Genomic DNA, 23258 nt, shown 5'->3' with positions numbered 1-23258 from the left:
CCTCCTACCTCGCCGTGCCGGCACGATCATCCTCGTCCCCCCTCGACCTCCCCCCGTCTTCGAGTCGCGCAGGTGGCCGGTCTCGCTCCGCCACAGGTTCTCGCGCCTCGAGATGGTCTCGCGTTGCTCTACGGGCATTTCCAGATGCGCACGAGTGGGTGCGCGAGCTTGAGTCGGCGCAGAACCTTTCCTTCCTCGTCGGACCTCGTCGACGCTCTCATCCCCGGCGTATCCTCCGGCCGAGGCGCATCGGCACCCTCTGGGGTTCGTCGAGACTCTGCAGCTCGCTTCGAGTAGTCGAGCGCACTCGCACTGTCACTGGTCGCACCCGCTGCGCGGGACGGCGCGCTCACAAATGTTCTTGGTCGAGCGGCCTCACTCGCAGCTCGCGGGCAATCCTGCTCGCCCTGACGAGTTCTCTCGAGTCCTGTGCTTGGCGGTCGAGCTCGGTCACAGCTACGCGCGGAGCGGCCGCAGTTCGCTGCCGTGAAGCAAGACCCTGCTGCTTCCAGGCGCGACGGCGCGGGCAGGCTCGCGACCGAGCAGGCTTTCGTCCCACACTCAGCTCCTGCATAATCACGTGCTCGTTCGACCTCGTTCTCGAGCGAGGCGAGCTGCACTTACGTTGCTGCGCACGGTGCGACGAGCCGCGGGTGCGGGACCCGCGGCACGACGAGCTTTCGGCGCCTCGAACAGCCGCACGGACAGGGCAGGGTGGATCGAGAGCAGGGCGAGATCACGCTCGCTTGCAAGCGCGTCGCATTTGCGCACAGGCGAGAGCGAGACCGACAAGCTGAGAGACAGCCGTCGCGAGGCGAGCTCTGCTCTCGCACCCGCACGCACGGCTCCGCCTGCGCTCGAAGCAGCACGAGCGCGCTCTGCGACACGACCAACGCCCAGCGAGCGCGCCAGCAACGCCGCCGCTCGCCTCGCGCCCTCATCTCGCGGCCTCTCCCCCGCACTCGCTCGTCGACCCACGACCATGGCCACCACGCGCAGGCCAGCCGACGAGACGCCGCCAGTGCGCGCCAAGCGCCTCAGACGGTCAGCTGCCGCGTGCGCGTCCTGTCACCGCTCGAAACAGTGCGCCCCCCTCCTCCACCTCTTCCCCTCCCCACCTTGACTCTCTGCACGTGGAAGCTGACCCTCGCCTCCCTGCAGTCGCTGTGACGGGCCACCAGGACCCTGTCACCGCTGCGCCACGTCGGGCATCGACTGCGTGTTCCCGCCGTCGACCGGGCCAGCACCCTCTCGCGCCTCGCCCGCAACCTCCCTCCCTCCTCCTCTCGCCCGCACGCCCGTCGCCGCACAGCCCGAAGCGAGCGGCTCGACCCCCATCGCGACCGCTTCCTCCTCGTCCGTCACCTTCGACTCGTCCCATGCCACCGACATCTCGCAGCAGCTCGCCCTCGCCAACTCGCGCCTCGAGATCCTCCAGGCGACGCTCGACTCGGTCCTGTCGCGGCAAGATGTCGTCGCCCCGCTCCGCTTGCCGGCGCAGCAGCTGTCGCCGAGTCGCCCCGCGTGCTGGCGCAGGAGGCGAGCCAGCACAGCTCGGACGCCGCGAGCGCGGCCCTGCAGGGCGGCTCGTTCCTGTCGAACGACGCGAGCGCCGCCGCCGACGAGACGAGCGCGATGAGCGCCCTCATGCTCGCCGAGGCGAGTGCGGCGAGCGTCCTCGCGTCGGCGAGCATCGCGAGCGCGGCCAAGCGGCAGCGCGAGGGCGCGTCCAGCGCGCAGGAATTGCTCAAGCCCGATTGGAGCATCGCCATGCCCGACGTCCTCGAGCGCGGCATCATGACGCTCGACGAGTGCGAGGCCGAGTTCGACATCTTCTTCACCCACATCCAGCCCTGGGCAGCCCTCCTCTCGGTGGCCCTCGACCGTCAGCCGCTCGCCGTCCGGGCGCGCTCGCCCCTCCTGTTCCACGCCATCCTCCTCCTCGCCCTGTACTACCGCCCTCGCACCCGCGCCAACCTCGCCCGGTACTGCGCCGTCTCGTCGCTCGTCGACGCCCTCCTGGCGCCCCAGATCCTGTGCCCGCAAGCCAACGACCTGTCTGGCGGCGACTTTGTTCGCGCCGTCCACCTCCTCCTCATGTACAAGCCGGTCCAGTACGCTCGCCTCGAGGCGTGTGGCGTCACCGACGCGAGCGCCGTCGAGTCGTCGTCGAAAATGAACGTCGCAGCCTCCTGGATGCTGAGGCTGCTCGTCTCTCGCGTGTCGACCTTCATCGGCCTGCCCTCGATCGCCGACAGGTGCGTCGCCAGCTCTCTATCTCGCTCTCTTTCTCTCCGCCCGTCGCCTGAACGCCTCCCTGACTCGCCTCCTTCCCGCAGCTTCGCTCAAGCCTTCGCCAACCAGCAGTTCGTCCCGATCGCCGACACGCTCGTGTCGCAGGAGCGCCTGTACCTCGACTGCGTCTTTCGCGAGCTCACGGGCGCCCTCCAGTCAGGCAAGAGCGCAAACTTCACGCCTCAAGCAGCCTGTCGCACGACCCGCCTCTTTGCGCACCTCGCCCGGCAGCCGTCCGACGTGCGCCTCGCCGCGAGTGTCGAGCTCGTCGCTGCGGCGGCCGAGGCGCTCGCCATCTCGGGCGTCCCGTCGAGCGACACACTGCGCCAGTTCGACGTCGAGCTCGCCAACTGGACGTCGTACTGGCGTCCGAGGTTGACGCCGGCGACGGCGCCGGACGACGCCGTGCGCTGGTCCGTGTTCGTGCCCTACGCCGGCTTCACCCGCCTCGTCGTGCGCGGCTTCCTCCTGCCGACGTGGCGCGCCAAGCGCGAGGCGGCGAATCTGGCGGCGAGCGCGAGCGGCGCAGCAGGCGCCGTCACGCTCGGCGACGAGGAGCACGAGCACATCGCGCACGTCGTCGCGGTCGCCGAGGAGATGCTCCTCGCCATGACGGTCGAGGGCAGGAGCCTGAGGGAGGGCGTTCCCGGTGCGAGGGTCGAGTGGGACAGCCTCGTCCAGCAGCTCGTGCCGGACCCGGCCATGTGCGAGCTGTGCAGGTGGGCGACAGATTCTTTGACTTGCGTCGTGCGCCCCTCTTTCTCTCTCTCACCTCTGTCCCTGTGCGACGACTGACCTTGCATCGCCCTCGCAGATGTTCGCCTACCCGCTCATCATGCTCAACCAGCTCGCCGAGGAGGGCCTCGTCTTTGGCGACCTGTCCGTCCTCGCGTCGGGCTCGTCGCCGAGCCAGCCCAAGCCCATGTCGGCCGACGACAAGCTGAGCCGGCTCCTCGCCCTCGGCGCCGAGCTCCTCGAGGCCGTCGCGCCCAACCCGGTCCACCCGGCGCGCGGCCAGGCGGCGTTCCTGCGCAAGGTCCGCCAAGCGCGCATCGCGCCGTCGAGCGAGGACCCGACGCCCCAGATGTCGCCTCGACGTCGCGCATCGGCAAGTGCAGCCGGCGCAGAACACCCGCACCTCTCGACGGCGACGCACGACTCGCTCGCACCCTCGACCGCCTTCCTCCCTTACGCCTCGACTGCCGCCGTCGACTCGCTCGCCATGGCGTACCAGCCGACGCCGCTCAACTCTCCGCCCTTTCCCGCCACGACGCCGCTCACGGGCATGAGCGGCGTGCCGCTCAACCTCGACGCGCTGCCCGGGCTGTTGGCGGGCGACGGGTGGACAGGCGGAGCGGTCGGGGCGGGCGTGTTTGACGACCCGCTGGTCGGGTGGAGCATGTTGTAGAGGGTCGTTCGGCGTGCAACGATGGCGCGCTCGACGACGCCGACGAGAGCAAGGTCCGTTGCCCGGCTGGTGGAGCGCCTCCTCGCCGAGAGCTCGAGAGCCCGATCCCCCTTCCGTCGGCCCGACCTTGCCTTTCCCCCGCTCGCGCTCCTCTTCTCCCTCTTCCTCACCATCAACCTCACCCGCACCATGCCGTTCACCTACCTCATCACCGGTGCGTCCTCATCCGTCTCGACCGCCGCCCGCCGTCGGCTTCCTGCCCCCGGCGATCCCTCCACATCTCGATGATGAAGCCGGACCGCGAAGCTGACCCAGCGCTCTCGTCCCACTGCAGGTGCATCTCGCTCGCTCGGCCTCGGCTACGCCAAGGAGCTCCTCGCGTCCAGCCCCGACGTGCGCGTCGTCGCCGCCGCGCGCAACCCGTCCTCGGCCGAGGGCCTGCAGGCGCTCGCCAACGATGCCGCCAACAAGGGCCGCGTCTACCTCCTCCAGCTCGACGTCGAGAACAAGGAGCAGGTTGCAAACGCGGCAAAGGAGCTCGAGGACAGCGGCTTCCTCGGCGAGAGCGGCCTCGACGCCCTCGTCAACAACGCCGGCGTCGCGGCCGACGCCAAGTTCAAGCCTTCCGAGCTGTACGTCCAGACGTTCTCTTGTCGGTCAGGATCACGTCTCGAGGCGCAGGACCGCTCACGCAGCCTTCCTCCCGTCGCAGCGAGCCGGAGCACGTCCTGTCGAACATCGGCGTCAACGTGTTTGGCGTCCTCAACGTCACCAAGCAGTTTGTCCCGCTCCTCAAGAAGGGCCAGGGCAAGCAGATCTTTGTCCTTTCGAGCGTGTGCGGCTCGATCGAGGAGTTTGGCAAGAACACGATGGTGACCGGCTGTGCGTCCTCGTCCTCCCTCTCTGCGACTCGTCTCGCCTGACCCTGACCGCCCCGGCCCACAGACTGCATCAGCAAGGCGGCGGTCAACATGTACACCGCAAAGCTCGCGAGCGAGCTGGGTCCGGTACGTTCGGGCCGCTTCTCTTTCTCGTTCGGCCCTTTCGCCGACGCGCTCGGCGGACGATACTGATGCTCTCTCACTACCACCTGCAGGAGGGCTTCACGGTCATCATGGTGCGTCTCGGGCCTTTCTCTCGTCAATCTCCTTGGCCGTACCCGTCGCTGACATCCTGTGCCCCTTCCCTTTCCTCCCCTTCCCACTCCTCCTTTTCCTTTCCGCCCCTTCCCGCTCCGCTCCTTTCCTTTCCCCTCGTCGTCCTCCCTCGCCCTCTCCGTCGTCTCGTTTCTCCTCTTCCATCGCTCGCGCACCTAGTTCCACCCCGGTAAGTCTTTCAGCCCGTCGCCTTCTGCAGGCAGCTCCTTGCCTGCGCACGCTGACTCTCTCTCTCCTCCCTCGGCGTGCAGGATACGTCTCGACCGACATCAACAACAAGAGCGGAGAGATCGAGGTGGAGGAGGCGACTGCGCTCGCGTGCGTCCTCAGTTCGCCCTCTGTGTCGGCTCGGCGGATCCAGCTCACGGCGTCATCGCGTCCCGCAGGCTCAAGAACGTGTTCCAGGCGGCTAAGCCCGAGCTCAACGGGTCGTTCCTGCGGTACACGGGCGAGAAGATGCCGTGGTAGACGAGCGACGAGGCGGCGACGCCCGGACCTCGAGTTTCCGCTCTCGCACCCGATCTGCAAAATGCTTCGCGTTCGCTTTACTGTACCTTGCGAGTGACAGGAGAGCCGAGAGCAAGCTTGCTTGAGAGTGTGCGCTGTCGATGTCGCAGGGTTTCCCTTCCCCACTCTGCCGCTGTCGCCGAAGTCCGATCTCGCCGCTCGCATCAGCGCTCTCGCTCTTCTCCCAGGACCCGCACCAGCTCAAGGACTGCAGCAGCCATGTCTACCTTCACCTACCTCATCACCGGTGCGCCCCCCTCGTCTTCCCAGCTCGCCCTCCCCTCCCCTCCCTCGTCATCAGCGAGCTGACCTGTTCCGGACTGTCCCTCCTCCCCACGACCTCTAGGCGCCTCCCGCTCTCTCGGCCTCGGCTACGCTCGCGCGCTTCTCGCCGCTCGCCCCGAGGCTCGCGTCGTCGCCGCCGCCCGCAACCCCTCGGCCGCGACCGACCTCCAGGCGCTCGCCAACGAGGACGCCAACAAGGGCCGCGTTCACGTCCTCCAGCTCGACGTCGAGGACAAGGCGCAGATCGCAAAGGCGGCAAAGGACCTCGAGGCGTGCGGCTTCCTCGGCGAGGCGGGCGGCATCGACGCCCTCATCCACAACGCCGGCGTCGCGCTCAACCACCAGACCAAGCCCTCGCAGCTGTACGTCCCCCACCCCTCTCGTGCGAGCCCGTCTCGATCGAGCCCCCAGAGCTCACCAACTTCCCTCATACGTGCAGCGAGCCCGAGGACGTTCTCGACAACCTCAAGATCAACGTGTTCGGCGTCCTCAACGTCAACAAGGCCTTCCTGCCTTTCCTCGAGAAGGGCAAGGGCAAGCAGATCTTCGCCTTGTCGAGTGTGTGCGCCTCGATCGAGCAGTGGGGCAACAACGTCATGACGCCGGCGTGTGCGTCCCTCTCTCCCTCTCTTCCACTCTCTTTCGCGCGCGGCAGCCCCCTCGTTCCGACCCTGACTCGCACTTTCCGCAGACTCGGTTTCCAAGACGGCGCTCAACATGTGGATGAGCAAGCTCGCGGCGGAGCTGGGCCCGGTGCGTCGTCCCTCCTGAACTGCCTCGTCGCTCAGCGTTCCTCGACTGACACTGCCTTCCCCGTTCACAGAAGGGCTTCACGGCAATCATGGTGCGTCCCTTCTCGCACGTCGTGGTCTCGGCAGGTCCCGCCGCATCAACCACTGACCTTGCCTTTCCCCTCTTCTCCTTCCCCCTCCTTCCCCCTTCTCTCGATCCACCTCCTCTTCTTCCTCTACCTCCCCTCCTCCATCGTCATCTCGTCCAATACAACCCTCTGTCCTCTACGACCGTGCATCCAGTTCCACCCCGGTCAGTCCTCCGCCCAACGCCGCACGTGCCGCCCCTTATGCGTCTCCCACATCTCGGGCACACTGACCCTCTCTTCCCCGTCGGCGTGCAGGATACGTGAAGAGCGACATGAACAGCGGAGCAGGAGAGATTACTATCGAGGAGGCGGCCGACTTTGCGTGCGTCGCCTGTTCCTCCTCTCCTGTCGGTTTTTCGAGCCGGCCCACCTTTTCGAGCGGCCGTGACAGCCGTCTCATCCTGTCGGGCATTCATCTGAGAGTGTGCTCTGACCTGTCTTGCACCCCTGCAGCGTCAAGAACGTCTTCCTCGCGGCCAAGCCCGAGCTGAACGGCGCATTCCTCCGCTACAGCGGCGAGAAGATGCCGTGGTAGACTTGCAGAGCACCCTCGGCGGCCGATCAGGGAGACGCAGCAGTGCAATGAAAGTGCTCCCGGCGCGCGTGAGCTGTCTGTTCGAGAGATTCGAGAACAGGGCGGACGGGGTCCGAGCGAGGCGAGCAGGAAGACAGACTTGACGCCCTCGCTCCTGTCCATGGTTTCTGACGCTCGCTGCATCTCTCGGTCGACAGCGACGACGACACGAAGGAATGTATCGACGCAAAGTGTTGACGATGCTGTGCGTCGGGCGCTCTAAAGAAAAGTGCTCTCCTCCTCGTCCACCTCGATCGACCCTGCTGCGTCGCCGTTCGGTTTGTCCGACTCGACTTTGTCCTCGACCTCAACTTCGAGCTTCTCCTCGCTCGGCTGCTGCCCGCTCGCAGCAACAGGCTGCTCCACCTCTGTCTCGGGCAACGCGCTCGCGACCTGGGTCGGGCTCGTCACGACGCCCTTTGTCCTCGCCGACGCTGTGACCGGCGCTCTGCAGCATTGCGACTGGCGACGACGCTGCTCGACGACGCGCGAGGGCGATGTCGGCGGGCTCATGAGGATCAAGCCGGAACCGCCGCTGCTGCCGCGCCGGGCGGCCTCAGCAAGGCGCTCCTTGAGCGTCTTGCGTCGAGGAGGAGCGGTCGGGTCGATGACGGCAGGAGCAGGAGGGGATGTGGACGAGGATGCTGGTGCAGGTGAGGCGACAGGAGGAGGAGCTGGCGCAGGCTCGACGGCAACGCCGGCGGCCGATGTGGAGGGGGCGAGCGGCGCGGGCTCGGAAGTCGATGCCGGCTCGAGAGGAGGGGCGACGTCGGCCGACGGCGTCGCAGCTGCAGAGACGGCCGGGTGTTGAGGGGCGGATGCCTCGGCGGTCGGCGGCAGCTGAATGACGGGCGCCGACGACGGCATGGTGGCGTCCGCCGATTCGAGGACCGTGTCGGTCGCCGACTCGACGCCGTCCTCGCCAGCGACGTCCTCGCGAGCGACGTTGTCGACGAGCGACGTCACGTCGACAGCGGCAGACGGTGGCGCGGCGTCCACGAGCGCCTCTGCGGCTGCGGCGTCGCCGTTCTCGACGGGCTCGGCGTCCAATGCCGGCGGGGCGGGCTCGATGTCGGGTTCATCGGCGACGGGGCCCTCGAGAGGGCGAGGGTCGGCCGAGGAGGGGATAGGCGCTTGGTCGTCGAGAAGAGGGGCGTCGGCCGTCGACGAAAGGAGCAGGTCGGCGACTGGCTCGCCGGCAGTGACGGGCTCTTCGACGACGGCGGGCTCGATGACGATGACAGGCTCGACCACGGCGACGGGCTCGTCGAGGTTGTCGGCCGTCACGTCGACCTCGACGTGGGCGGCGGCCTCGTCGTCGGCGGCAGGTGCAGGCTCGACGGCGGCGGCGGGTGCGGGCTCGACCGCTTGAACAGCATGAACCTCGGCCGGCTCGACGTCGCCCTCGCCGTCCACTGCAGGCCCGGCTGCTGCTTCTGCGGCCTCGACGGGTTGCACGAGCTCGCCCTGCGAGTCGACAGGATCGTCGCGCCCGACCTGCGCGCCGATGTCGCCCGCCGTGCCGAGCGCGTCCTCGCCTCGCACCGCCCTCTCGTCCTCCTGCGCGACCATCTCGAGCGCCCGGACCTCGTCCTCGACCGCTCCATCAGCGCGCTCCATCTCGCGCTCGACCGCCTTCTCGATCTCATCGAGCTCCTCCCTCGCCGGCGTTGCGAGCCCGCCTGCTGCGAGCTCGATGCCCTCGAGCTGGAGCGCCCGCTCAAGCGAGGGCGTGTCGACGCCAGTGCCGTCCTCGAAGGCGCGCTCGAGGGCGAGAGGCGTGAGCTCGCCGGCGGGCGCAGGTCGCGCGTGCGGCTCGGCCCGTCGCGCCTCGCTCGACGACCGAGGTGCGTCTTGTGCGGGCGCAGACGTCGACAAAGAGGCGGGTGAGGCCGCCTCGGCAGGGGCGCCCGTCGGCTCTGGCTCGGTGTGCGCGGCCTTGCGGCCCATGCTCTCGGCGAGCCTCTCGGCGAGCGACTTCTTCTTCTTTTGCGAGACGTAAGGCGCCGGGCTGGCCGGCTTCGGGCTCGGCGGAAGAGCAGCCGGGACGGGAACGGGCGAAGGAGGTTGCGGCGTCGCCGTGGTGGTCGAGGACAGGGAGGTTGACGAGGTCGACGCGTGGGCGTTGGAGAACATGGGCGCTGTCGGCGGTTCTGGGGCGGGCAGCGGTGCAGAGGCGGGAGCGACGAGGGTCGACGCAGTTGCGGGCGAGTCGGGTCGAGGCGGGATCGACGACGTGCGAGGAGGAAGAGCGGCCGGCTTGCTCGGCGCGAGAACTGGCGCAGGGGCTGGTGCGGGTGGCGGAGCAGGCGCTTCGGGGACGGGCTTAGCCGAGACGAGCGCCTCGAGAGCCTGCGATAATGGGCAAGGTCAGTGCCCGCGAGGAGGAGTGCGAAAAAAAGAAACGAGTCGGGCGCACCTTGCCGGGCCCGTTGTCCTCGACGCCCTTGAGCTCGCCGAGACGCTCGCGCAGGTACCGCACGTCGACGAGCATGCGGTCCCTCGCGCTTCGACTCCTCGGCTCGACGCGCGCAAAGACCTCGACGAGGCGCTCATCGAGCGCCGAGAAGACCTGGCCCATGATGGCGGCGACCGTCTCGGTCGCGAGGAAGCGCGACAGGACCTTGTGAAGCGTGTTGTGCTCCTTGACGAGCGCCTCCATGTAGGCGTTGGGCGTGTCGGGGCCTCGCGGCGCCGGCTCCTCGAAGTTGATGCCCTCGAGCGAGCGCGAGTGGACCTGGAGGCGGTCGCTCATGATGGCGACGAGCTTGGCGTGGATCTCGTGCTGGTGCTCCTGGTAGTCGCGCTTGAGTTTGTCGAACTCGGTGAGCATGACGGCCTGCTTCGGGTTGAGGTGCCGCCGGACCGCCTCGCGGATGTACGGGATGAGGGCGATCATGATCGACAGGGCCTGCGACGCGAGGGCTGCAGCACGACTGCGTCAGTCACGCGCACGGGGAGAGATACGACTGAGGGAGAGGGGGGCGCACCGAGGTGCTTGGCCGTGATGTTCTTGAGGCCCGCCGAGCGCATCGCTCCTGCACCGAGGACGACCTGGCACGTTCTCGAGTTGAAGACCTGCGGGGCGGGCAGGTCATCGGTAAGGCTCGATGAGAGGCTCCGAGAGAGGTGGGCGCACCTTCATGAACTCGATGATCTTGCTCATGGCGTCGGTCGTGAGCATCGGGACGTTGGCGAGGACCTTGAGGTACTCGACGAGAACGGCGACCGTGACGAGGCCGGCCGACACGGCAAAGAACTGGCGGCCCTCGATGTCGATCTGCTTGGCGGGCTCGGCGTCGGTGCTGCCGCCGTTGGCGGTCGACGACTCGGCGGCGAGTTGGGCCGTGCGTCGCTCGCCGAGGAGGAGAGCCGGCGGGTCGCTCGTCGCGCTGTCGAGGATGAGCTGGATGTTGGCCTGCGTCTCGGGCGGCACCTCGGCGGCGGCCCACTGCTCCTCCTCGACGACGCGCGCGTTCTCGGTGATCTGCCGCTGGTGGAACGTCTGGAGGAACGTCTTGGCCTGCGACACCATGGCGCCGCGAAGCCCGACGATCATGCGCTGGCAAACGCGCTCGCAGGCGACGACGAACGCCCACGACAGGTCGAAGATCTCGACAAAGTCGGCGAGGGCGAGATGGGCGTGCACCTCGGTGCGGACGCCGATCACCTTGCTGAAGCGGACGTTGGCGAGCTCGGCGACAGCGTGAACGACGTCGGTGATGTCGGTGCCGAGGGACGAGGCGTCGTCGGTCGCCGACGAGCGCGACGAGTCGGTCGAGGCCGGGACGGCGCCGACGGCGAGTTCTGCCGCCGACCCCGGTACGGCGAGCGTCGCGCCGGGTGCGTGTGCCGCAACTGGCGATACGTCGTCGTCTCCTGCCCGTGCGAGACCGTTCTGTCCCGCCGCTGCCGCCCCGCCCCGTCGCCGCGCCTTGCGGCGCTGCTCCTCGTGCCGGCTCGCGCTCCACAACTCGAGGAGGACGCGCGCTTGAAGGTCGACGACCTCGATGCAGGCGAGGAGGCCGGCGTAGGTGTCGCGGGCGAGGGCGAGGAAGGCCGGGTGAGGCAGGGCGCGAAGCTTCTTGGCGAGCGAGACGCTGTAGGTGGGCGATCGAGTCAATGCGTGCTTCAGGATCAGGGGCAGAGAGAGAGAAAGGGGGGCGCACCTCTTTTCCGAGATGGTGCCCAGGTCGACGCTCGTCCCCCTGCTGACGCTGCGCACGGCGACCTGCGCAAAGTGGTCCTCGTCCTCGGCCGTCGGCGTCTCGCTCGTCGGCAAGTGCTCGCGCACGAGCGCGCGCACCTCGCGCAGGACCGACTCGCGCCACGACAGGACGGCGCTGTCCATGCCGCCGGCGCGCACGAGAGCGCTCACGACGGGGCGGACGCGCTCGAGGGTGCGCTCGCGGGCGACGCGCTCGGGCGAGAGGCCGACGTCGACGTCGTCGTCGCCGCCGCTCGCCGCCGAGCTCGTCTCTTCAGAGACGGCGTGCAGGGCGCGAGGAGCGCCGAGGCCGCCGCCATTCGCCGCCGCCGCCGCCGCTGCCGCCGAAGGAGGCTCGAGCGCCTTGCCCTTGCCCTTCCATCGGCGGCCGTCGCGCGCAAGGCGCACGTGCTCGTCGATACCGACGTCCATCTCGTGCTCGAGGACGGACGTCAGCTCGCCCTCGAGCGACTTGGCGATCTGGGCTCGCAAGAGGGCGAGCTTGGTCGGGAGCGACGACAGGGCGCGCAACTTGGTGAGGTTGAGCGGGCGCGTTGGCGTGCGGCTGGGGGAGCCGCGGGAAGTGGCGGGAGAGGTGGTCGAGGAGGAGGGAAGCCGGGGCGAGGCTGGCGCGGGCGGGTCGCCGGAAGGAGGTGCCGCCGAGCCGTAGTAGGCGTCCTCGACCTGCTCGCTAACCTCGAGCGCGCCGTCCCACTCGCCGTTCTCGACGAGCTCCTTGACGCCCTCGACGGCGACCCACACCTCCTCGACGGCGCGCACGGCCTCGTCGATGCGCTCGAGCCCGCGGCGGCGGGCCTGGGCGCGCAGGACTTGGAGGCCGTGCTGCGCAGTCGCGCCGACGCCGCCCTCGCTCGCCTTGAGCGCCGCCTTGAGCTCGGTGATCTTGGCGAGGGCGGCCTCGCCCTCGGAATGAAGGCCCTGGAGGTTGGACAGGGCGGCGAAGAAGGACGACGAGCGCAGGCCGATCTCGCGCACAAGGTGCGACTCGATGACGGCCGTGTAGTGCGAGAGCTTGTCCTGCAGGACTTGGTCGGCGGCGAGGTCGTTGAGCGTGTGCGGGCCGAGACCCGGGATGGAGTCGAACGCGGTCGACGAGGATGACGAGGCGGCGGCGGTCGAGGGGAGGGACAGGCGTGGGGAGGGGTGCGGCGACAGTTGGATGCGCTCGGTGACGAGGTCGAACGTGCGAGGGTTGGCGAGGTCGAAGGACGAGTCGAAGAAGATCTGGGGCACGTCGTCGAGAGCAGGGAGGACCTCGCTCGAGACGGGCGGCGGGAGTGCGGGCGAGCCGGCGGGCCCTGCCGCCCTCACGCCGAGGCCGACGCTGCGGTCGTCGTCGCCGTCGCCGTCGTCACCTTGGAGCGCGCCTCGCGCGTGGACCGCGTCGCGGCCGTCGGCGTCTCGAGCGAGGCGGCTCTCGCGCTGCCAGCGTTCAAAGTCGCCCGAGACGTCGGCGAGGTAGGCGTCAAACTCGGTGCGGGCGACCTTGCGCAGGTCGGTGACGTGGATGGGCGGGGCCTGGCTGCGGCGCTGGGCGACCGACTTGGCGCCGGACGCGGCTTTGGGGAGGGTGCCGGCCGAGGTGAAGGTGGTCGAGAGGGACGAGAGCTGGGAGGGGAGGTACGAGCTGGCCGAGGGGAGGGTGGGGAGGGACGGCAACAGGCTGCCCGGGGTATGCGGTTCTGCGAGGACGGCCGAGATGGCTGTTTCGAGGGGAGCGCGACGAGGGGGAGGACGAGGGTGAGCCCGCTTCGACTGGGCTTTGCTCGGGCGGGAGTGGACGTACAGTACTGCGAGTCGGCTACCGAGTGCGCGGCTGGCCGTTGTGGCCCTGGCTGCGGCGTGGTCGCAGTTGCGGTGCGTGTCGAGTCCGAGGCGAACGAGGCCCTGCCCGACGCGGGCGGATTGCGCGACGAGGCCATGCCCGGCTTGGCGTGTGCACGAGCCAGTCGAGCTAGTGCAGCAGCTCACGCCCGCAGCTGTGCGGGTCTGGCGGTGCGGACGACGACGACAAGCCGACGGACTCGCGGCAGCTTCCCGACGGTCGCTCCTCTCCCACTCTTGCTGCTTCGTGTGCGTCCCGCTAGACCTGCACACGCTCGACCGACATGCCTCCTCAGCTGGACCGCTTCGTCTGCCTTGGAGGTGCGCCCCCCTCTCCTCGTCTCGTCCTCCCCCACCTCGCCCCGCTCACCCTCTTGCGCCCGCCCCTCGAAACCCGCAGACTCGCTCACCGAGCTCAGCTGGGACGAGCAAGGCCTCGGCGCGTCCCTCGCCCACCTGTACCAGCGCAAGCTGTGAGTCTCTCCCCGCTCCCACCTCCTCCTCGTTCCTCCACTCTTCGCCTTGCCCACTTGCACCCTCGACCAGCCTCGCTGACTCTTGCTCGCTGCGCCCACCCACAGCGATGTCCTGAACCGGGGCTTGTCGGGCTACAACTCGGACTGGGCGCTCCACGTCTGGAAGCAGTGGCTCGAGCCCACCACCGACGGCGGCCCCAAGACGCAGCTCGTGACCCTCTGGCTGGGAGCCAACGACGCCGTCCTCCCCAGCGAGCTCCAGGCCGTCCCGCTCGAGCGCTACAAGGCCAACCTGCGCGCCATCGTCGCCCTCGTCCACGACCGCTGCCCCGAGGCGAGCGTCGTCCTCGTCACGCCCACGCCGTTCCACCCCGAGGGCTGGCTCGACGAGCGCGTTCGTCGCGGCCTCACGAGGGAACACGACCGCGCTCCGGAGCGCACGCGCGAGTACGCCGAGGCCGTTCGCCAGCTCGGCAACGAGTTGAGCCTTCCGGTCGCCGACGCCTACACGCCCGTCGACGCCGAGATGCGCCAGCTCGGGCCCGAGAAGGAGGGCAACGTGTTCACCGACGGCCTGCACCTCAATGCCGCAGCGTACAAGCACGTCGTCAACGGTGCGTCCTCGGCTCACTTTTCTCTCGCCCGCGACGAGCAGTCGGCCTTTGGGCCGGCCGAGGCTCGCCTCTGCGTATACACACCGACGCTCACTCTCCGTGCCGCAGCCGTCGTCAAGGCGATCGAGGCGCACTACCCGGAAAAGGCGCCCGATGCGCTCCCCCTCCTCTTCCCGTACTGGCGCGACATTCGTGCGTCGCACTCTCTTCCCCTGCGTTCCCAGTTCTCGCAAATGATACTGACGAGCTCTCTCGATTGCCTGCCTCTCATGCGCGCAGCCACCGCCGGCGGTGCGTCCACCTCTCCCTCTCCTCCCTCTTGCGCTCGAGCCCGTTCCTGACTCTCTCTCGTTCTCGCTACTCGCTGCAGCTCTCGGTCCCGAGTTCTCCGTCGCCGACAAGGCCGTCGCTGCTGCTGCCGCCAACCACACCGACCCGTTCTAGACGGCCAGCTCTCGTGGAACGCGGTGGGGCGAGTCGGGTTTGTGTAGAAGTGCGATGCAAAGAAGAGATGTCTATGCTACAGCCCTCAGTCCGTCTGCCCGCTCCCGCTCTCGCTCCTGGCTCTGCTAGACGTCGAGAAAGTCGGCCTCGCACTCGGTGATGGGCCATTTTGCGCGCTGCATGACGGTGAGCGGGTCGACGAGCCCGCGCTCGAGGCGGTGCAGGCCGACCCACGCGATCATGGCCGCATTGTCTGGGTGCGCTCGAGAGTATCAGTGAACATGCGCGAAAAGAGAGAGAGGAGAGAAAGAGGGGACGCACCAGTGCACAGGTGAGGCGGCGGAAAGATGAGGGGGAGGTCCGGGCGCCCGAGCATGTCGAGCCTGCTCCTCAACCTGTTGCCGGCGAGCGCACGAGGGGTCAGAGATCGGGCGCACAGTCGAAAGAGAGAGAGAAAGGGCGGAAGAGGACGCACCGCTCGCGCAAGACGAGGTTGGCCGCGACGCCGCCGGCCACGACAAGCCCTTTCACCTCGTCCTCGCCCTCGCCGCGCAGCCTCGTCATGCCGAGCTCGACCTTGGCCGCCACCTGCTCAAACGCCGCCTCCATGAATGCCCTCGCGACCTGCTCCTTGCGCTCGGCGCGCATGCCCTCGGCGGGCTCGGCGCGCAAGAGCCGCGTGAGGGCGCTGCGCTGCCCGGCGTACGAGAACGCGAGCTCGCGCGCGAACGGCATGGCGAGCGTCGGCGGTGCCGTGCCATGCGCTTCGGCGGGCGACAGTGCGGGGCTCGTCGCCCCTCGAGGGAAGGCGAACCGCTCGAGCGCGGCGCCCGGGCTGCCCGCGCCGAGCGCCCACGGGACGCCGAGATCGCGCGAGGCCTTGTCGAGCGAGGCGCCGATCGACTCGTCGGCGGTCGAGGCGAGGATGCGGAACGACGAGGGCGAACGCGCGAGGAGGAGGAGCGTGTGGCCGCCCGAGAGGAGGAGGGTGAGGAAGGGGAACTCGGGTGCGGGCGACGACGTCATAGGCGCGGCGGTGAGGAACGGCGTCAAAGCATGGGCTTGCTGTGAGGGAGGGCGCGAGGTGTCGGGGATTGTCGACCCAGAGGAGGAGAGGGCGGCGCGGCGGGCAAAGACGAGGACGGGAGGAAGGTCAGCCGGGCAGGACGAGATGGGCGAGGCCATGAAAGGGAGAGCGGGTGCGCACCATGTGGTGGACGCCGATGAGAGGCTTGCCCGTGGCGGCCGCGAGCGCCTTTGCGGCCCCGAGGCACACGCTCAGGCAGCCGTACATGCCCGGTCCCCTCGTTGCCGCGACGGCGTCCAGGTCGCCGAGCGAGACGCCCGCCTCGGCGAGAGCACGCTCGATGGCGACCGGCATGTTGGCCTGGTGCGCCTCCTGGGCGTGCATCGGGTGGATCCCCCCAAACGACTCGTGGATGGCCGACTGCTTGAGGACGACGTTGGACAGGAGGCGGCGGTCGCTCGAGACGACGGCGGCGCAGGTATCATCTGTGCGGAGGTTGGCTGTCAGTACCGGTGTCGCGACGGCAGAGGAGAGAGAGATTTGGGAGCGCACCTGCAGACGACTCGAGACCCAGGACGAGGAGCGGCCGGGCGCCCGTCGACAGGGCACGTCGGGCCGAGGAGGTCCACAGGGGTGCCCATACAGGCTGTCGCGTCGGTTTTGGGCGAAGCATGGGTCGGCAGAGCGAGGCGTGGTCGAGGTACTTGAGTCGGAAAGTCGCTCGAGCTGATGAGGACGAGCGAGGGTGGTGAAGACCGAGGCGGTCGAATTGCCGGGCGGGACTTCTGGAGGGCACAGCAGTGGTGCTGTGCGTGTACACCAGTCCGGACTGACAGCTGGTCGAGCCGAGTGGGAGGCCAGGACGAGGCGCGTCGTCGTCGCCAGCGTCGACCTCGTCCACTTCACTCGCCGTCGCCACCATGCAGGCGTACGAGCCACACGCGCCGCTCACGGCCAACGCACTCAAGCGCAGGAGCCGCTCCCCTTCCCCCCAGCCGCACAAGGTGAGCCCGCCTCCTCCTCCTCCCTCGTCGTCGTCGAACACTCGGCTCACCTCTCCCTCGCGACTGCAGCGCCGCCCTCCACCGAGCTACAGCCCCGCCATCTACGCCAACCTCGCACCCGCCGGCCCACCTCGCTCCCTCTCGACAGAGGCCCTCGCCGGCTCGCCCGCTCCCGCTCCGCCCCACAGTGGGCGCAGCACCCCGGGCGACTGGCTCCAGCGCACCCGCGACCTGCACCTCCAGACCCCGTTGTGCGGCACCCCGATCGCGTGCGACGACGCGATGCAGAGCGACGACCTCGCCATCGACATGCGCGCTGGCGGGCCCGCGGTCGAGGTCCGTCGTCTCGTTCCTTCCCTCCCGCCTTCCTCCTCTCGTCGCACACCCTGACCCCTTGCTCGCGCACCGCAGGACCTCGACAACGCCATGATGCAGGACGAGCCCAACTCGCCGCAGTCACTTTGTGCCCCTCAGCCCGCCGTCCCTCTCACCTCGCGCGCGCACGCGTCCGCCTCGCCCTTCTGGTCCCCTCTCCCGCCCGCCGACACGGCCGCCCCTCACGACGCTCCCCCCCTCCACCAGCACCTCGCCGGCTCGCCGCAGCCGTACCTCGCCTCAGACGGCGGCGGCGGCGGCGGCGGCATGGCGCGCTCGGCGTCGGGCGGCTCGGTCCGCAGCATGGGCTCGGCGGCGGCGTGCGGCGCAGAGGCCGACCTGCACGCGCATGCAATCGCAGCGTTGTCGTCGTCGCCGCGCAAGCCGTCGACGCCGGTGCCCGGGACGCTCGGCGGGCGCGGCGGCGGTGGGTGGAAGGTGACGATGGGCTATCGCGCCGACTGCGAGCGGTGCGTCAGGCAGGAGCAGGGGCACTCGACGCATGTCGTGTGGAGCTCGTGAGGTCGGGACGAGGGACGGCGTGCTTGATCGGGACGAGGAAGGAGGGACGACGACGACGACGACACGCTTTGGATACCCCTACCGCGAGCTTTTCTCCTTCTTCGTTGCTCGCCCTTGACGTAGATACCTCTCTCAGTGCCGTGCACGAACCCTTTGCAATTGCTTTCCTTTGCACCCTCTCGAGCCGCTCTCGTCGTCGACGCTGTCTGCCGAATCCGCTGCGTGAACGGGAGCTGCAAAGGTGGTGCGGTAACGTTACAGGGGGTGGTACGGGCCGTCATCGGGATGGCGTCGGGTCCTGCTGGTGCTTGGCGCCCGCTGTCGGCTGCGCACCCGCCGGCGCTGCACCTCCTTTGCCCTCGCCGTCCTGGAACCCGAGCGCCTCAAAGTCCGTCTTCTCCATCAGGTTGCTGTCGAGAGGGCAGTCGAGCGGTCAGTTGTCGGCTGCACGAGGGAGCGAGCGAGAGGTGGGCGCACTGGTCCATGCGGCACTTGAGGTAGTCCTTGGACAGGTGGCGGCAGTCGGTGCTCTGCTGCTTGGCGGCCTTCATGCACTTGAGGTAGCGCACCATGAACTCTTTGCACTCGCCTGCGGTCGCGCGTCGAGACGAGGTCAGCGAGTCGAGGTCGGCGAAAGGGAGAGAGGGAGAGAGGAGGGCGCACCATCGTGGTCGAGCGGGAAGCTGCCCTTGAGCGGGGGAGCCCCGCCGAGGGACAAGGACGTGGTGGCAGGTCGGCCGAACGACATAGACGGTGTGCGTGCTTGACGGCGAGGGAGGATGAGCGAGGCGGTGCTGAGGACGAAGAGGGCGAGGGTGGGCCGGGGGCGTGGTGGTGCGGTTGCGGGTCGAGGGTGACCTAGGAGGTGCACGGGAGCAGTCAAGCTGGTCACACAGTTGGTTCGAGGCAGTGAGCGGTGTGAGGACGAGCCGACAGCGACCCGGGCCAGCCCACTCGACGTCGGCTCTCGCCTGCACCCGCCACTCGCTCCAGCGAGGCCAGCGACAGCTCAAGCCCATGCAGGCCTACCACAACGACGACTTTGGCCACCTCGAAGGCGCGTCGGGCTACTCGGTCGACTTTGACGACGCCTCATCGCTCCACTCGTCCCTCGCCCCCTCGACCGCGACAGACGACCAGACCATCCCGCCAGACGACGTCGAGGCCATACAGCGCATCGGCGACCTCAACTTTGACGACCTGTCCATCTCGGCACTCGACGCCGCCGCCTCGAGAGCTCCGCCGCCTCACCTCGACCACCCGCACGCCGACTCGGACAGCAACGGCAATGTCGCCAACCTGTACGAGGACGACTTTGAGGGCATGCTCGACGACTTGAACCGCGAGCTGCCGCCTCACGCATGCAGGTGCGTCCTCGCCTCCTCCTCCTCCTCGTGCTTCTCCCTCGTCCCACCGCTCACCTCGCCCCACACAGCTACTGCGGCATCCACAACCCGGCCTGCGTCGTCAAGTGCCTCGTCTGCAACAAGTGGTTCTGCAACTCGCGCGGGTCGACCTCGGGCTCGCACATCGTCAACCACCTCGTGCGCGCAAAGCACAAGGAGGTGACGCTCCACGCCGAGAGCCCGCTCGGCGAGACGACGCCCGAGTGCTACTCGTGCGGCGCCAAGAATGTCTTCATCCTCGGCTTCATCCCGGCAAAGAGCGACACGGTCGTCGTCCTCCTGTGCCGGTCCGTCCTCTCCTCGTCCTCTCGCCGACAGCGTGCACGAGCCCAGACCTGACTCGTGCCCGGCCCGACAGCCAACCCTGTGCCGCCATGCAGAGCTCCAAGGACATCGTGTGGGACACGACCCAGTGGTCGCCGCTCATCGAGGACCGCTCGTTCCTGTCGTGGCTCGTCAAGGTCCCGTCCGAGCAGGAGCAGCTCCGCGCCCGCCAGATCACGTTCCACCAGATCAACAAGCTCGAGGAGCTCTGGCGCGACAACGCCAACGCGACGCTTGAGGACCTTGAGAAGCCGGGCGTCGACGACGAGCCGCAGCCCATCCTCCTTCGGTCCGTCCTCGCTCTCTTTCCCCGCTCTGTCGCGCATCTTGCCTGACGCGCACCTCGTCCATGCAGCTACGAGGACGCGTACCAGTACCAGAACATCTTTGGCCCGCTCGTCAAGATCGAGGCCGACTACGACAAGCGCGTCAAGGAGTCGCAGACGCAGGACAGCCTCGTCGTGCGCTGGGACATGGGCCTTAACCAGAAGCGCATCGCGTGGTTTAACCTCCCTAAGCTCGAGTCGGGCGAGGTGCGCCTCGCCGTCGGCGACGAGCTGCGCCTGCGCTATCACGGCGAGCTGCACAAGCCCTGGGAGGGCGTCGGCCACGTCGTCAAGATCCCCAACAGTACGCTCCCCTCTCTCTCTCTCTCCCGCCTCGACGAGCGCTCATCGGCGTGTGCCTGTCTGCAGACGTGTCGGACGAGATCGCTCTCGAGCTGCGCCGACCCGACGGCGTCCCGATCGACTGCACGCACAACTTCAGCGCCGACTTTGTGTGGAAGTCGACCTCGTTCGACCGCATGCAGCTCGCCATGAAGACGTTTGCCGTCGACGAGCAGAGCGTCAGCGGCTACATCTACCACAAACTCATGGGCCACGACGCCGACCCGCCGCAAGTCTTGCGCGCCCAGATGCCGAAGCGGTGCGTCCCCTCGCTCTCGTCGGCCTTGCCCCTCCCTCCCAGACCCCGAGACTGACTCTCTCGAGCGAGCGAGCAGGGTGTCCGCGCCGAACCTGCCCGACCTCAACCACTCGCAGATCTACGCCGTCAAGAGTGTCCTCCAGAAGCCGCTCTCGCTCATCCAGGTACGCCCCGGCCTTCCTCTCTCGGGCCTGTCTCCTTCGCCTTCAAGACGAGCGGCTACTGACAGTCTGCCTGTGCGCGCGCAGGGTCCACCGGGCACGGGCAAGACGGTCACGTCGGCATCGATCGTGTACCACCTGTCGAAGATGAACCCGGGTCAGGTCCTCGTCTCGGCGCCGTCCAACGTCGCCGTCGACCAGCTCACCGAGAAGATCCACCAGACGGGCCTCAAGGTCGTGCGCGTCACGGCAAAGTCGCGCGAGGCGCTCGAGTCGTCCGTGTCGTTCCTGACGCTCCACGCCCAAGTCGCCAACTCGGACACGCACCCCGAGCTCCAGAAGCTCATCCAGCTCAAGCAGGAGCAGGGCGAGCTCAGCTCGTCCGACGAGCGCAAGTTCAAGGCGCTCACGCGCGCCGTCGAGAAGGAGATCCTGAGCAACGCCGACGTCATCTGCGCTACCTGTGTCGGCTGCGGCGACCCGAGGCTCAAGAACCTCAAGTTCCGCACCGTCCTCATCGACGAGGCGACCCAGGCGGTGCGTCCTCCGTTGCACTCCTTCTTCCCTTCTCGCCCTCCTCGCCGTTGCTGACCCTGTCGCCCTCCTCTCCCACAGACCGAGCCCGAGTGCATGATCCCGCTCACGTTTGGCGCCAAGCAGCTCGTCATGGTCGGCGGTGCGTCCTGCGTCCGCTCCTCTGTCTCCCTCGAGCGTGCGGGACTGACCCTGCGTCCGTCCCCTCGTCCTCGCCCACCTCCCTCAACCTCGCCCCTCGCGGTTCCACAGACCATTCGCAGCTCGGCCCGACCATCATGAACAAGAAGGCGGCTCGTGCCGGCCTCAACCAGTCGCTGTTCGAGCGCCTCATCCTCCTCGGCAACCGGCCGATCCGCCTCCAGGTCCAGTACCGCATGCACCCGTGCCTGTCCGAGTTCCCGAGCAACATGTTCTACGAGGGCACGCTCCAGAACGGCGTCACGGCGCCCGAGCGCCTGCGCAAGAACGTCGACTTTCCGTGGCCGCAGCCGACGACGCCGATGTACTTTCACCAGAACCTCGGCCAGGAGGAGATCTCGTCGAGCGGCACCTCGTTCCTCAACCGGTGCGTCCCCCTCACTCTGCTCCTTTCCTGCCCTCCTCGAACCCTGATTGACTCTGTCGTGCCCCCTCGCAGCACCGAGGCGTCGAACGTCGAGAAGATCGTGACGAGGTTCTTCAAGGCGGGCGTCGTCCCGGGCCAGATCGGCATCATCACGCCGTACGAGGGTCAGCGCTCGTACATCGTGTCGTACATGCAGCTCAACGGCGCGCTTAAGAAGGACCTGTACAAGGAGATCGAGGTCGCCTCGGTCGACGCGTTCCAGGGCCGCGAGAAGGACTACATCATCATGAGCTGCGTCCGCAGCAACGAGCACCAAGGCATCGGCTTCCTCAACGACCCGCGACGCCTCAACGTCGCCCTCACGCGCGCCAAGTACGGCCTCGTCATCCTCGGCAACCCCAAGGTCCTCTCGAAGGTGCGCCCTCGTCTCTCCCGCCCTCCTCCTCAGCCGCCCTCGACTGACTCGCTCGTTCGCCCCGCCACCCTCCTGCAGCACGCGCTGTGGCACTACCTCCTGACGCACTACAAGGAGAAGAAGTGCCTCGTCGAGGGCCCGCTCAACAACCTTCAGCCGTCGATGATCCAGTTCAGCAAGCCCCGCCGCCCGTTCGACCGCAACGCCAACACGAACCGCTTCCAGCACGACGCTCGCGACATGTTGAGCGGCACGAGCACGCCTGTCGGCGGCGGCGGCGGCGCCGGCATCGGCGGTCCGGCGTCGCGCTTCGACTCGAGCTTCTACCGGTCGCACGACGCCATGAGCGCCATCCCGTCCGACGCCCAGTCGGTGCGTTCCCAGGCGACGTACTCGTCGGGCCTGCCCACGTTCAGCCAGGCGGGCTACCCGGCGTCGATGAAGCGCGGCGGCGCGGGCGGCGTCGGCGTCGCCGGCACCTACGCCTCGTCGACCTTCTCGCAGGACCTGCTCTCGAGCGCAGACGGCGCGAGCGTCCGCGGCGGCGACGACGCAGGTGGACTGCTCGGCAGCGGCATGAGCAGTGCGGCGAGCAGCGTCGGGTTCTCGCAGGCCGACCGGCTTAGCCTCGCCGACGCCGCGAGCGAGTACAAGAGCCAGGCTGGGTGGACCAACGACGACGACGCGCGCACGACATACACGGCGTCGAACTTGACCGATTACTGAGCGTCGCTCGGACCTGCGCCCTCGAGTCGAGCTCGTGGTCGGGCACCTCCGTCCTCCCTCCGCCTCGACTTTCTCGGACCCGCCGCCGCGATGCGCTCGCTCCGCCTCGGTCGACACCTCGCTCTCCCTTCTTCCACCTCCGTCCCGATCCACCGTCCCGCCTCGTCGTCGTCTGGGCGTGCCCGCTGCGCCAGGGCGACGCCCCGCTCCGAGCAGCACGCGCCGATCCTGCCGCTACCGGCCTCGTCTCGCGTCAGGCGGCCCTCGTCCTGTGCCGGCGATGCAGTCACGAGGAGGAGCTCGTCTGGGTACCGGAGCTGTGTAACGCCGAGGCGTGCGGACCCGTTTGTCTCGAAGCGAGCGCGCCGACCGAGAGTTGCCCAGTCGTCGTCGCCGTCGCGAGAGCAGGGAACCAGCCGAGCACGCTGTCACGGTCTCGTCGAGAGTAACCCTTGCACGATCCCTCTTTTGCTTAACGGGACTCGAGCGCGACTCGCAACGGCGCGCGGGTCGAGAGAATCGACCTTCTCAAGTTGAGAATCCGCCTTTTTCTCGACACACGCTCGCTCCGCGGTCC

General features: G+C 68.3%; 9 protein-coding genes across 9 annotated transcripts; 6 read left to right on the top strand and 3 right to left on the bottom strand.

Annotated features, from left to right (window-relative positions):
- Positions 1-982: 982 nt before the first annotated feature.
- RHOBADRAFT_52669 (uncharacterized protein) lies at positions 983-3741 on the top strand (the record flags this gene model as incomplete). The annotated part of the gene is made up of 5 exons (XM_018416447.1): positions 983-1056; positions 1162-1471; positions 1537-2258; positions 2340-3042; positions 3110-3741. 5 exons carry the CDS (start codon positions 983-985, stop codon positions 3701-3703), a joined length of 2403 nt encoding a protein of 800 aa, XP_018271669.1. The 3' UTR covers positions 3704-3741.
- Positions 3742-3892: 151 nt separating this feature from the next.
- On the top strand, positions 3893-5328 carry RHOBADRAFT_43042 (uncharacterized protein; the record flags this gene model as incomplete). The annotated part of the gene is made up of 8 exons (XM_018414161.1): positions 3893-3917; positions 4038-4335; positions 4416-4585; positions 4649-4710; positions 4800-4820; positions 5020-5029; positions 5112-5178; positions 5247-5328. The coding sequence occupies 8 exons, from the start codon at positions 3893-3895 to the stop codon at positions 5326-5328; spliced, it is 735 nt and encodes a 244-aa protein (XP_018271668.1).
- A 258-nt stretch (positions 5329-5586) lies between these two features.
- Positions 5587-7067, top strand: RHOBADRAFT_43041 (uncharacterized protein; the record flags this gene model as incomplete). The annotated part of the gene is made up of 8 exons (XM_018414160.1): positions 5587-5614; positions 5714-6014; positions 6092-6261; positions 6344-6405; positions 6476-6496; positions 6687-6696; positions 6788-6854; positions 6986-7067. 8 exons carry the CDS (start codon positions 5587-5589, stop codon positions 7065-7067), a joined length of 741 nt encoding a protein of 246 aa, XP_018271667.1.
- A 2365-nt stretch (positions 7068-9432) lies between these two features.
- RHOBADRAFT_13664 (uncharacterized protein) lies at positions 9433-10272 on the bottom strand (the record flags this gene model as incomplete). The annotated part of the gene is made up of 3 exons (XM_018412151.1): positions 9433-10031; positions 10097-10184; positions 10246-10272. The coding sequence occupies 3 exons, from the start codon at positions 10270-10272 to the stop codon at positions 9433-9435; spliced, it is 714 nt and encodes a 237-aa protein (XP_018271666.1).
- A 3170-nt stretch (positions 10273-13442) lies between these two features.
- Positions 13443-14692, top strand: RHOBADRAFT_43039 (uncharacterized protein; the record flags this gene model as incomplete). The annotated part of the gene is made up of 6 exons (XM_018414159.1): positions 13443-13479; positions 13559-13631; positions 13740-14248; positions 14357-14440; positions 14528-14539; positions 14619-14692. 6 exons carry the CDS (start codon positions 13443-13445, stop codon positions 14690-14692), a joined length of 789 nt encoding a protein of 262 aa, XP_018271665.1.
- A 41-nt stretch (positions 14693-14733) lies between these two features.
- On the bottom strand, positions 14734-16392 carry RHOBADRAFT_35355 (uncharacterized protein; the record flags this gene model as incomplete). The annotated part of the gene is made up of 5 exons (XM_018413270.1): positions 14734-14945; positions 15014-15087; positions 15168-15757; positions 15900-16204; positions 16272-16392. The coding sequence occupies 5 exons, from the start codon at positions 16390-16392 to the stop codon at positions 14818-14820; spliced, it is 1218 nt and encodes a 405-aa protein (XP_018271664.1). The 3' UTR covers positions 14734-14817.
- Positions 16393-16448: 56 nt separating this feature from the next.
- RHOBADRAFT_43037 (uncharacterized protein) lies at positions 16449-17620 on the top strand (the record flags this gene model as incomplete). Its single annotated transcript, XM_018414158.1, has 4 exons — positions 16449-16527; positions 16605-16723; positions 16793-17059; positions 17135-17620. The coding sequence occupies 4 exons, from the start codon at positions 16449-16451 to the stop codon at positions 17618-17620; spliced, it is 951 nt and encodes a 316-aa protein (XP_018271663.1).
- A 277-nt stretch (positions 17621-17897) lies between these two features.
- On the bottom strand, positions 17898-18368 carry RHOBADRAFT_13659 (uncharacterized protein; the record flags this gene model as incomplete). The annotated part of the gene is made up of 3 exons (XM_018412150.1): positions 17898-18030; positions 18098-18209; positions 18284-18368. The coding sequence occupies 3 exons, from the start codon at positions 18366-18368 to the stop codon at positions 17898-17900; spliced, it is 330 nt and encodes a 109-aa protein (XP_018271662.1).
- A 3810-nt stretch (positions 18369-22178) lies between these two features.
- Positions 22179-22809, top strand: RHOBADRAFT_64796 (uncharacterized protein). The gene is made up of 2 exons (XM_018418584.1): positions 22179-22485; positions 22597-22809. The coding sequence occupies exons 1-2, from the start codon at positions 22196-22198 to the stop codon at positions 22679-22681; spliced, it is 375 nt and encodes a 124-aa protein (XP_018271661.1). The 5' UTR covers positions 22179-22195; the 3' UTR covers positions 22682-22809.
- Positions 22810-23258: the final 449 nt, after the last annotated feature.

The sequence above is a fragment of the Rhodotorula graminis genome (assembly GCF_001329695.1).
Source record: "Rhodotorula graminis WP1 unplaced genomic scaffold RHOBAscaffold_5, whole genome shotgun sequence".
NCBI lineage: Eukaryota > Fungi > Basidiomycota > Microbotryomycetes > Sporidiobolales > Sporidiobolaceae > Rhodotorula > Rhodotorula graminis.
The sequence above is the reverse complement of the archived record's forward strand: the minus strand, read 5'-3'. Positions and strand labels throughout refer to the sequence as shown.

Bases quoted from the DNA above. Each gene is read 5' to 3' on its own strand.
- RHOBADRAFT_64796 (XM_018418584.1), top strand. From the start codon at position 22,196: ATGTTGAGCGGCACGAGCACGCCTGTCGGCGGCGGCGGCGGCGCCGGC. The intron at 22,486-22,596 runs GAGCGTCCGCGG...CGCCGACGCCGC, and splicing joins CTCTCGAGCGCAGACGGCGC to GAGCGAGTACAAGAGCCAGG.